At 37.8% G+C, this 12,095-nt stretch overlaps 1 protein-coding gene and 1 long non-coding RNA gene across 3 annotated transcripts in view; one reads left to right on the top strand and one right to left on the bottom strand.

The window, feature by feature from the left end:
• The window catches only part of LOC135167259 (uncharacterized), a 45,311-nt gene that overhangs the window by 24,285 nt on the left and 8,931 nt on the right, over positions 1-12,095 (top strand). The gene's annotated exons all lie outside the window — the stretch shown is intronic.
• Positions 4-8,857, bottom strand: LOC135167247 (uncharacterized). Its single transcript, XM_064130251.1, has 8 exons — positions 8,505-8,857; positions 7,728-7,827; positions 7,219-7,336; positions 6,964-7,117; positions 4,894-4,981; positions 4,472-4,805; positions 1,408-4,311; positions 4-1,336 (listed from the first exon to the last, which is right to left on the bottom strand). Exons 1-7 carry the CDS (start codon positions 8,572-8,574, stop codon positions 1,849-1,851), a joined length of 3,327 nt encoding a protein of 1,108 aa, XP_063986321.1. The 5' UTR covers positions 8,575-8,857; the 3' UTR covers positions 4-1,336; positions 1,408-1,848.

Raw genomic sequence — 12,095 nt, forward strand, 5'->3', positions numbered from 1 at the left:
CAGTTTTTTTTTCTCTTTAAATATTCCATTTATTCTGTTTTTTACGAAAGAAAAGAAACAATGGTCTTGCAATAAAACATTCACTTCTCACATTTTTCTAGAATACTTGTACACACTCTGAGGTTTTTTTTAATACTTCATTTTCTTATGCCTATCAGACTTGTGTAAAATAAATCGCAATAACATAATAAGTATTAACATTCAATTAAAAGTAATTACGTAGTGGATACATTTGTTGGAAGAAATCGAGGATCAGAATAAATTATCGATTCAAATTATGAGCAGATTCACACCGAATAACAGGACAAAACAGTTTATGCTCAGGACTTTGTCTCAACTTTGTTGATAAAAACCTGGTGAGTAGATTGAAAAAAAAATGGGAAACTATTTACAATTGGCTTGAAAGTTTTTGTTTTTGCCCGGACTTCGATATTTCTGCAGGATTTCAAACTATCATATCGCTCCGTCGTAGATAAGAAAAAGATCTCTGCTAATTAATCACTCAAAAAGCCGGGACACAATTCTGACCTGGGAATTTGGCGTGATTCTCCTCCTATACGAAAATTATCAGCTCCTAATCGGTTTACAATGTGGGTTATTATTAATTATCTATTCTTCATAAATCTGTTTGGCAAACATGGGTAACTGTCGAGAATGGCACATACAATTCAAACATGAAAAAATTATTGAACTGAATATCGTTAATCACAGTTTTGAATATCAGGTATCAGGTAAAACTCCCGAAGACGTGATCTCTGGATAACTCAGGATATTGACAAGAGAAGTGAGTGGTCAATTATTGGGAGATCAGGAAGATTCTCTAATACTAGAAATCATCCATTACACTTGACTGCTTTTTTTCTATAAATCGATTTGAATAATATGCAATCAGCAGCGTGTTATTTCTCAGTCTTTCATTTTAACAGGTTTAACTAAAAACTAACTTTAAAAAATCTTGAAAGTATATATTCAAGGTGATGAAAATAATAAATTGAATGGAGGTAATTAGTTACGCCCGTCTGAATCAGGGGAAGACATCAGGCAAATTGATAAATAAAATGTAAAAATTCGGAGTGATCAAACCACGGTAAACATGCATTATCCATTGACTAGGGTCCTTTCACTTGGATTTTGATTATGAATCTTTTTCCATTTGGCTCATCGAAAAAATAGTCAGGTTCTACTTGGTTCTGTCAATTTTCTTAGCTTTTTTTTTTCACTTTAATTTCTGTTGTATCTTGGTCGGTGAATTATTTATATGGCAGAAATTCTGATATTGGCGCTAGTTTTTATATTGATACGGTTCGGTATGCTCCCGCTGTAACAGCTGCACAACCTGAAAGCACGAGGGAATCCTTATTGTATCATCAGGCAGTCTGATTAGTCAATAATTCATTGGTAACTTACCAGTGGTGTATCGATGCTACAGCATCGATGTACTGTATTCTCGTTTCCAGCGAGAATAATTCAACAAAAGAAAAAAAAATCACCAGTTTCTTTTTCTTCTTCCCCAACAGCAACAGTAAAACAATTGTAATCTTCAAGCAGGTCGAAATCTTCAAGTGATGTTCAATTTTCCACGTAGCATCTGTCACGTATAATTAATTTATCTAATAAAAATCAATCTACCATTGATCTTAATTATTATGTACACGCAATGACGTTAATAATTTATTTACAGTTAATTGTTAAAATACCACAGCCTGTCGAACGGTCAGGTATTTATTATTATGTCAATCTCTCTCTCTCCCTCTCTCGCTCTCTTCCTACCCCCTCTGCTTTCTTTGTTTATTAAATTGTAATTATTGAGGATATAATGAGACAGGTGACAAGTGACACTTTGACTGATCATCGTGTTTTACTCTTGCGCTTACGCTTTGATGCAGAGGACGGATTTCTTTCGGTCTCATTATGATCATCGCAGTAATTAACTTTAGGTGCTTTTCTCAGTGACAGTCTCGTCTGTCTCTTTGAATTTTCAGCTGGAGACTTTGGCTCCTGAACTTTCTTCGAAGGCCCCGGTAATTGTCCACTCTCCGTACTCGTCGTCTTACGTGATTTCGTTGGCACTGATGTACTTGCGTCGCATTGCTTTCGTTTACGATAGTCATTGGGGTGACATCCATTGGGTAAATTTTCCTGGTATTCATGTGTGATTATTTCATTGGATTCAATCTGTTGTCTAGTCGATTCAGGGGATAATTTGATGTTATTAGTGGACTCCAGTGCTGCTATGGACATCATGGGCATGTTCTCATAGCTATCAATACACATCTCTGTCTTGACATTCGTATCCTCAAAGCCTGGAGGCATGAGACAGTATCGCTTCTTCAAAGGCAACTTATTATTGACATCTGTCTTTATCAATGTTCCCTCCATCTTATTGTCAATTTCATTATTCATTTCAATCTTACACATGGGTTTTTCATCGAATGGCTTGACATCAGTCTCCTGCTCTGTCTCGAGACTGCAATTCTGCAGGTCCGGGGACGGTTGAATTCCAATGTAATAACCACCATCAATTCCACTCGTCGTTTGTGTCTCAGGCGGTGGAATAATGCATTTATGACACTGAGGAACAATGTCATAATGATAGTTTAAGTGTCCGCATCTCGATGATGTTTGATGAGCATGTATAGTTGGGGCTGAATGATTGACTGGAATCGTACAGGTAACGCCATTGTAATTTTGCCTGCAAGAGATGTACAATTCGGGAGTGGGATAGTTAGGATGATAGAGGGATGTTGTAGGTTGAATATGAATGGAATGTGGATCGACGTGATCAGAGGGACATCCATTACATTCCTGTCTTATCCTATGTTTTGTTGGTGATTTACCTTCAATGCTGTTGGCTGTCTTCTTATTGCTGGGTTTGTGAAGATCAAGAGGTCGATTATGATCATTTGGGGTAATTACTTTGATCTTGTGTGCACGTCTGGGATCGTCAAATGTTTGAGATACTGTTGACTGTGGAATTCTATACATCTTCTCGTAAATTTCATATGGATAATTTACCTCGTCAATGCTCTCCATTGAGTTAACTTTGTCACTCAAATTATTGACCTCCTCACCTTCCCGATTTTCAACTGCTTTGTTTATTATATATAAATTGCTATTGGGAGATTTTGGATAAAGGAACACAGTCTCACCGCTCAGAATGACGTTTGGCTCCTCCCTCTCTGATTGGATCAAATTGTCAGCTGATGTACCTGGACACTCGTTATCCTCATCAATGGGTAATTTTCCAACATCCTCAGATGATACTTCAACTTGAAATGCTACTTCATCGATGTGATCATTGGGGTATATTGAAACAATACTGCTTGGTAATTCACTTGCGTCATTTGGTTGATACATCTCGTTACCATTTACCACCTCCGTTAATCTCCTGTAATCTTTGACTTTGATAATCTCACGATTTGCATTACTTGGAGGCGTTGTACTCAAGTGGGATACTCTTTGAGATACAATGGCAAGTAATGAGAGGCCGTCGATATGCTGCTCGGGAATATCAACGTCACGTATTTTCTCCGGTGAAATGTCAAGCATCTCTCTCCGTCTCTCCCTCAATTTGTGATTAATATGAAGTACAGTCTCTCTCTGTGATTCAATAACTAAATTTGTACTTGTAGAATTAGTATCATCAACGACTTCATCCGCTAATATTTTCGTTATATTATCTTCACATTTTAATTCGTTAATTTCAGTCGTTACGTCAAGCTCATTGTGAACTTCTATTTGTACTTTGTTTTCACTCTCAATCGTTTCATTATTCACGGTAATTTTGCAATCATGATCGGTTGCTGTTGCTGAGGGATTCTGCAATAAAGGAATTATATTATCGCCAGTTTCTGATACATTTAATTGATCAGAAGGCTCGAGTTCAACAGCTTCAGGCCTCTCTGTCAAGCTCAGACTGTCGATATCAAGTGCACTTGTCTCCGTCTCTTGATGCTCCTCAATAGCAATGGGTTGTATTTCATCTGTTGTCAGGAATAATGATAAATTCAATTTGTGGAAATCTTCAGTGGTGCTATCTTCCTTGGAGACATTATTTGCTATTTTTCTCTTTGCAACCTCCTGTAGCCAGGACAAACCTCTGCCAGATTTCTTCTTCTGTTTCAATACTCCATTTGTATCCTCACTTGTTAAATCGATTAAAACTACTTCACCTAATTTCTTGGGTATTCTACGGGGTAAAATTTTAGTTTTTGGTGACACTTTATCGGAATTTAATTTTAGAATTGAATTATCCAAAATATTATTTGATTGATTGCTAATATTGGAACTAACGGTCGATTTTTCTTCAGGCTGATTATCATCATAAAAATGAGACATGCGTTGGAATTAATGCATTATAATTAGTGTTTTCATAATCGGTTATTCATATGGGTCTGGTCTTATTTAATTAGGATACAATTCGCTGTATCCATATTCATGAGATTATTAATTTGATGAAATAACTCATTACCTTGGTGATTTCACTGCTGTCGACGAGTTGGGGTTTCCATGATTCTTTAACGAATTTAAGAAAATTCTCCGCAGATCTCTCCAAATCAAACTTCTGAGTTAATAACATCTCTGTAGTGATTTTTTGGGTATTTGGCACTTTCGGTAGTACACTATCAACAAGATAATCGGGTAATCCAGAGGGTGAGAAATGCAGAGACTTCTTCGCCCTCAAAGTTATATCATTCTTCATCGGGGAACCCTTATTGATTCTTTTCCAAATGCGATAGATAAGGAAATATCGAACGTACATGACACCGCAGGTGGGATGCTCGGGTACCATATTAAGGATTTTCCTGAAATATCGAGTACAGTTTGTTATTCAAACATCGAATCGGTGTACAAGCAGACACAGTAAAACAATTCCCAGTTCAATCAACTTACTCTATAAGTGGATCCAAAATCTGATGATAAGTGGAGCTCAGGAATTGAACTTTCAGAAATGTATCCATGAGGTGTTGAGGTGAATTATCTGCGAAATAAAACGGACAGCCGTCACGTTGAGGTATTATGAATTTCAAGGCCAGCAAACACTGTTTAACACTGACAGCAGTTTTTTTCATAAAATAATCTCGTGCACGTAAAACCTGATTGATGTTTTGTATCAAGACCTTGTCGATCGCAGTTGTCATCCTTACAGTCTAATTACAGCATTTGGAATATGGAATCAACGTGATGTTACATGGACTTCAGATTGTGTCATTTTTTTTAAACGTTTGAGTTTAGTCGTGACAGGTACTTTGCCATTTAAACGTCGACCCAGTTTATTCCAACGATTTTCGTTTCAACTCATATTTTATGTGACAGCACGAACGAAATACTGTTCCCTTGTATTGTCTAATTCTAAATTCCGGAGATGGTTTTTTTATGTGCAATCGAGCAGGTATACAAGTCGTGATCAATTTACATACTTCAATTCTCAGTAATTCCGTCCATCAATGGTTTAATATTAGTCTGGGCTGAATCCATATGGATTTTCTGTTTGTCTTGAATTGCATATCTTGCGTTCCACATGACAAAGTGGAAATTCATAAGTTTGAATAGTGCAATTTGTAATGAGTTGGCTAATTTTAATGCAGTACATTAACCATGGTAATTACTGTAGTCGACTACGATGTCTGAAGCCCAAACATTATGTGTGGAAAACGAGAGATTTCATGGTGATCAGTAGACCAAGAGAAAACTCGAAAACAAATTTCACTTTAATTGTCAGATTGATCGTTAAGCAAAACGTGATTCAATAGATACGTGTTTGAGATTGAGAATATAAAACGTTTCTTATCGTGGACAATTGAATTAGATATGAGAAAACTGAAAATAGTCTGTAGACAAATTGAAATCTATTCACTTTTCCAATAAGACCATTTAATAGGAAAAATAATATAAATTTCAAATGAAATCCAGTCGAATTTTCAAAGAAATTGTTGACGTTGTTCTCGAATTTTTTCATGTATTCTATGGTTTCGGCTACCGCGGAGGTATCCATACCTAACAGACTAAGGTTTCTGCTGAACATAAACTTGAGCCATTAAACTGGTTGATTTGGAACTATACATACGAAGGATTGGGGACAGTTATTGGGATGTTCACCCCATAAATGAATGAATTGTCACCTCTATTTTCGGTCATTCTATGAAAATGGAGGTAGTTAATGGGGGAAAGTTCAATGTTCCAATATCCGAGCGGCCATCTAATGACAGGCTATTGGAATAGTTCCGGTATGTGAACATCCAACTGTCCAATTTCCCACAATGCCATTTTAATGAACACATAAATTTGACTAGTGGGAGCTGTTTAGAGATGACATGAAAATGGTCAGAAGTGCAAATTGAAGAAATTTTCAGACATTGAGTAATTATTTTCACGAAATTCTGCATAAGTTTTATCGCTTCTGACCAATTTAACAGACGAGTAAATTATTGGAACCAGCGGAGAAAATTCACCGTTCATCGCTCCTTTTCGCGCGACTATAGAGTACAGCAGATCTATAACGGGTTTCCCCTAGGCGATTGATGAATTCTCCTAAGAGTATATAATGAACTTGGCAATTTTTTCTCTAGTTATTTTATTTTTCTTTAATGTCTCCTAATTTTTGTGATCTAATATCAGAGATTTTTTCCGCAGTGTCCATTTGGTTTCTAAACCTGCTCTGTAAATTTCAAAAAATCGCAATTATGAATTTATAACTCAAGATTATTTTAAAACAGAGAATTTAGAATTTCGAATGAAACTGAATATTCATAGATTTTTTTTCAAATCTCTTCCAAGCAATTCAATGAGTAACTTGGATGGTTGAAAACGGTTGAATCTACAGTGTGGTCTCTGACAAACTGTTAAGGATGCTTGCCTACCATTAACTTTCTTCCCGGCTAGGTCATAGTGTCGAGAAACTGCATTGTCGGTGTTAAAGTATGCCGGACGAAAAATATAGAATAACCATCACCATTGACTCACCTAAGTAAATGTAAAGGTACGAAATTAGTCGAGCTGAAATATTGGTTTGTGCTTCACTGCTCCCCTTTGATGCCTTCAACTCCATGTCTATGTACATCGCCAACAAATCGGACATTGTGTCCATATAAGCCGTACGTTCGGCTTCCTCGAAGGTCTTAAATTCAAATGATTATTAAAGACGCACGAGTTTCATTTAAAATATGTATTAACTAGAATTTTTATTTAGGTTGGAAATGAAATAGTGAATGCTCTCACCTCTCCTTGAGCTCTATAACAATACAAAAAGAAGAGTAGAGTTTCACTGATAGAATCCTTCAATTTTTCCACCTGGAGTTGGCTCGCCTGACACTCATTAATATTGGGTTGTATGTTTCTGCAATGAAAAATTCTCAAATAATACTTTTTCACATCTAGAAATCGATTATTGTGAATCTTGTACTATTTTAACCCAATTCGAGAGGTATTCCGTGTCCTTTTCAATATCCAACGGAATTTAGACAAGTGTCATATTCTAATTTCCACAGTGGGAGACTCTTCCAAACAATTCCTTCCCAGGACATGTTAAAAAAAAAATTTACATGAATTTCCTGTAACTATCGCTCATCCGTTTCAATCTGCCAATACAATATTAGTCATCTTGGCAAGTGAAATATCGACGTAATGATCAATCAAAACCAGTACACAGGATCACGCAATTACTGGTATAAACGTTGTGCTTAAGAATCAACAAAAACATCAAACAAAGCATCAGTGCATCCAATTACCTTGCGTAATATGTCATTAAGGAGATCAAAGCGCCGGGACGAAATCGATTGAACAGTGACATTGCTTTGAACTTTTCCATCCACGGTCGGCTCTCCATACCTGATAAAATATTTATTATTGTTACATTTTATTTCACCATTACCAAAGTAACAGTCTCGTGTCTCATCCATTATCTACTTTTGTATAAATAAACAATAAACTCTCCAGTATCAACACTTTATGTCTTTTTCAAGTACCCAAAGGCATCTGTCTAGCAGGTGCTTTCTTCAATTTTCCATACCCCCTCGTGCCAGAGGCCTCTTTCCCGACGGTCCCCGATAAAACCGGAAAAGCCCCTCGTAGAAAGGAAAGTCGTTACCCAAACAGTCCCACGCCCCAGGAAAAATGCTTTGAAAATTCCACGGAAGAGAAAAAACCCCTAAATAGTTACTTCATTATTCACCCTGTCCCAGTGAATAGACAAATACCAAGTTCGGTGGTGGAAACCCCTTAATAGAACCCGACATATTGATTATTTTTCGGAGTAAAGCGTCCTCGTACAGACCCAAAACAGTTTCAACACGCAATACAAACTACGCAGTACTTTCAATAAAAATATTTCCTTCAAATCCCCAACTTCGTTGACTCCCCTTCTAAAATCAACATAAGAAATGAAAAAAAAAAGCAAAACGAGGCATGCAATTTTATAGGTTACAAAATTGTAAACAATGCGAATATTTTCCGAACATGGCCGAATCAGCAGGGTGAAGGGAAAATGAGAATTGTGTGAGACTTGCCTTTCAACGCAACTGAATTTTCCCCACTGTCTGCCAGCTCCATAATCACACTCATGTTATCTCGAAGCATAAAACCGATGGTTATGAAATATCAATGTTGGCTGTTTACCCATAAGACACTGACGTGCCTCACTTTGAAAAATAACCAATGATAATGAACTAAAATTGGTAAACTGGAGTGAGTAACTACCGAACGAGCGTCCATCCCCAAACTGCGCTCGAGACTACGGCCATATTGACACTGGGTGGTAGGCAATGCAGGCAATGCACCAGCAAGACAACTGGGTAAAAGTAGTGGGGCTGAGTATTCCCCTCTCGTCACTCTAACTCCCACCACTAGACCAACGGCAAGCTCCACAAGTCTGCAGAGATCTCTCTCCTCGACGAATGGAAACCCCTGGCCCCACAAGGGGTCTTCATTTCGTTGTCCTTCAAGTATTCAACGAAATATGTGCAAGGCAGCTGCGTACAAAACACAAACGCACGTGATAAGGACAGAGAGAGGGAGAGAGAGAGAGAGAGAGAAAGAGAGAGGACCCCATGGGACAATCATCCAGACGCATTGTCTTCACCTGAATGAAGCCGAGACATTCATGGTAAATTTGAATTTGCTAATGTCGGTATTTAGCTAATTGCTGATCAATAAACCAATGTCTGATGCAATCACAAATGCTCATGGTGTATCACGAGGGTTGGCTTGCAGACAGTGGTTGTGTGTGCGCTTGCGTCATTGAAAACAGGGCTCGATAAATCCCGACTGTAAGGGCTTTACACTCGTACCCTGCTAATTACTTCCGTCTCCCTGAGCCGACAAAATCCTTCATCAAACACATTTGATGTGGATCTCATCGATCTAGAAATGACTGTAAAATTTAATTGCATTGTACATCTCAAATAACGTTTCGAGGAAGGCCGACGGGGGAGGTTTTTGCAGTTTTGGGGCTTCGATTTGACCAGCAGATTAATAGTAGCCTGAGAGGGCTCAAGAGGGATGTGGGTCTGAAGAGATGGCCTTAGTTGCCAGCTGCACTATTCAATATTCACGAGGCCTCATTCCTCCAGCTTTACAAGTTTTCACTTGAAAACATGAGAGTACCTCAGTGCCACTGGTTATGCATCGCCGCTGCCCAAACCACTGTGATTGTTAGGTTGTAGGCTCACAGGGAAGACGAGTAATAAATGTACGTCTCTCGCTTGGTAGTTGTTGGGTTTCTGTTTGGATTCTCCTAGTCTCTTACAATTTCTACCTGTGGACTTGAATGAGGGTTAAAACTCGCCGGTGTTAACATTGGCAACGTGATACTCGTGGTCGGGATAAATTTGATCGTTTCGCTGTTGGCGACTTCGCTCTCCTCTGTCGGTGTCGAATTTTATGAAAATAAAATTTTATGAGGAACTAGGAGAGAAAGAGAGAGAGACAGGACAGTTTTGGGTTGCATTAAACTGTCTGTGAAGACGGTATTTTCTTGGGTGCTGGAGGATACTTGGGAATTTACTTGCGGATTTGCAGAATCTCATAAATCTCTATGGCAGTAACCGTTAGGTCCTTTGCTTTCCAGGAAATCGGAGTTTACAAAGGCCTGGCCCCTCACCGGAAGAGGAGAGTTTTCCAGCGTTAAAATAAAATGAGGAGAATGTAGACCTTTCAGGGGATTTACCTTCAGATGACCTTCTACAGAATATGGACATTGTGGCAGGGATTTGGTAAAATGTTTGTTCATTGAGTGAAAAAAACTCTTTATTGCAATGTTATTTTATCGGACGAGTCTGCAAATTACGTTAGTGATGAGAGTATGAAGTTTATGGGGATGGAGTCTACGACTACGATGGGGATTGCAATCACACTAGCAACACCAAACGACCCTGTTCGTTAACCCTTAAGTGACTCTTAAATTCGAAATCTTTTCCAAATCCTTTCTGACTTAGTGGGCGGCAGCAGGACGTCGTTTCCTTGAAATTTTTCTTCTTTATGAAGTGAGTAGAACGGTTTCGGTCAGAAAACCATTTGGTCAAGCAGATGCTAGGATCAACATCTTTCAAATTTATTTAAATTCTCTATATTTATAACTATAAAGTGTATTAAAAAATGGTTTTATAATTTCATAATTTTACATATAACATTGAAAAGAGAGAAACTTGGATGAATAATTGACGAAATATTAAAAATATTCGGAAGTCTAGCACATGCATGACAAAATCAGATACTAACGGGAAATGGGACTGATTTCACGTTTAGATACGGTGTATTTCAGAAATCTAACAACACAGATTTGTCCTTGTTGAAATTTTGAGATATCTTTCCTCATTTTATTTTTCAAACCTAACGACGATCAAAGCTGATAGTGACGTGAGAAAGTGCATAGACCTCGTGGTGCTCATTACGATCAATCTCGATATAACGTTTCATTATAAAAAATTTCCGTTGCGACAATATTTGAATAAGTCTTCCCATTTAAGAACTAATTGACAAACCTTGGAATGATAACGACTTTTTAAGTACTTTCAGCAGTCATTAGCTGAGAGTAATATGGTACAAACGAGAAGGGCTCGGTATTGATTTCAATATTTTCAAGATCTTCGATTGTGCTCCTTTTTTTAGTGCTTGATTTATAAGGATTTTTTTTTCTTAAAAATCATCATTTTTGGCTTCCTCACTCTCATGATCCGCTTAATTATTGTATTCTGATTGGCTTGTCCCTGTCTCGGAGTCTAGTAACTTATCCAATATATCGAGAAAGACACTTTATGTTTAATATTTGATTATATCGTTGTCATTGTTTTTAAGCAAATTAGCGCCAAAGCTTTTGAAATTCGGAGATCTTCGGAGTCTGAATCTGCGCTCAGGGGGTGAATTTTGGCGCAACCAGGATGAACATTTGGCGTTTCAGGAGGAACAACAATGGACGGACTCCAGCCAAATGTAACCTGACCGTCAACGTTTTTTTGGCCCTGTTAGGAACACGAAATTCCATCACTCCTTTTCTGGCCGAAAATGGTCAGAAATGGGCCCTTCAGTCAGTGATGAGTCATTTGTGTAAAATGGTGGTAAATCCATCCATCAACTTTGTCCATCACATCCATCAAAGACTCTCAAAAACCATTTTCATCATGAGTTGTGTGAATTTATTTACATCCGTGCTCGGAGAGAAAAATTCTTGAAAAATTACGAGCCCCTTCTGTAATCTGCCGCAGATGACTTTTCTAATCACACTCGTCAGATCATAATTAGGGTTCAGGGCTAGTAATTGTATATTCACATGCGAGAAGTGTGCAAGCCTTCGGTTTGATTTGTGATCACACGTGTGAACAACGAAATTTCTGCATCAGAGAAAGAAATATTCAACAAAAATGACGTTTGTCCTCCATGAATGTGACCAAGGAAAACTTTATGGATCTGTTGCCAGATTGTGTCGCAGCATTTCGTAATTTATTGGGAATTTCCTGGGAAAAATTACGTTAGCCACATTCGAACTTTTCTAATCACTCCAGTAATCGGTCAACGAACGAGTTCGGTCATTTTTACTGAATATTTTCCTGCATGTACATTATTTTGCATTTCAGCCGGTTACTTCACGCTCAAGTGTAAAAATC

Source organism: Diachasmimorpha longicaudata, chromosome 11, assembly GCF_034640455.1.
Source record: "Diachasmimorpha longicaudata isolate KC_UGA_2023 chromosome 11, iyDiaLong2, whole genome shotgun sequence".
NCBI lineage: Eukaryota > Metazoa > Arthropoda > Insecta > Hymenoptera > Braconidae > Diachasmimorpha > Diachasmimorpha longicaudata.

What these genes read in the sequence shown, in the direction of transcription:
- LOC135167247 (XM_064130251.1), bottom strand. Translation starts at nt 8,574, where the DNA reads ATGCTTCGAGATAACATGAGTGTGATTATGGAGCTGGCAGACAGTGGG. An exon ending in ATTTTGGATCCACTTATAGA is followed by an intron (nt 4,806 to 4,893) that starts GTAAGTTGATTG and finishes TCGATATTTCAG; the next exon opens with GAAAATCCTTAATATGGTAC. An exon ending in ACAGCAGTGAAATCACCAAG is followed by an intron (nt 4,312 to 4,471) that starts GTAATGAGTTAT and finishes GATGATAATCAG; the next exon opens with CCTGAAGAAAAATCGACCGT.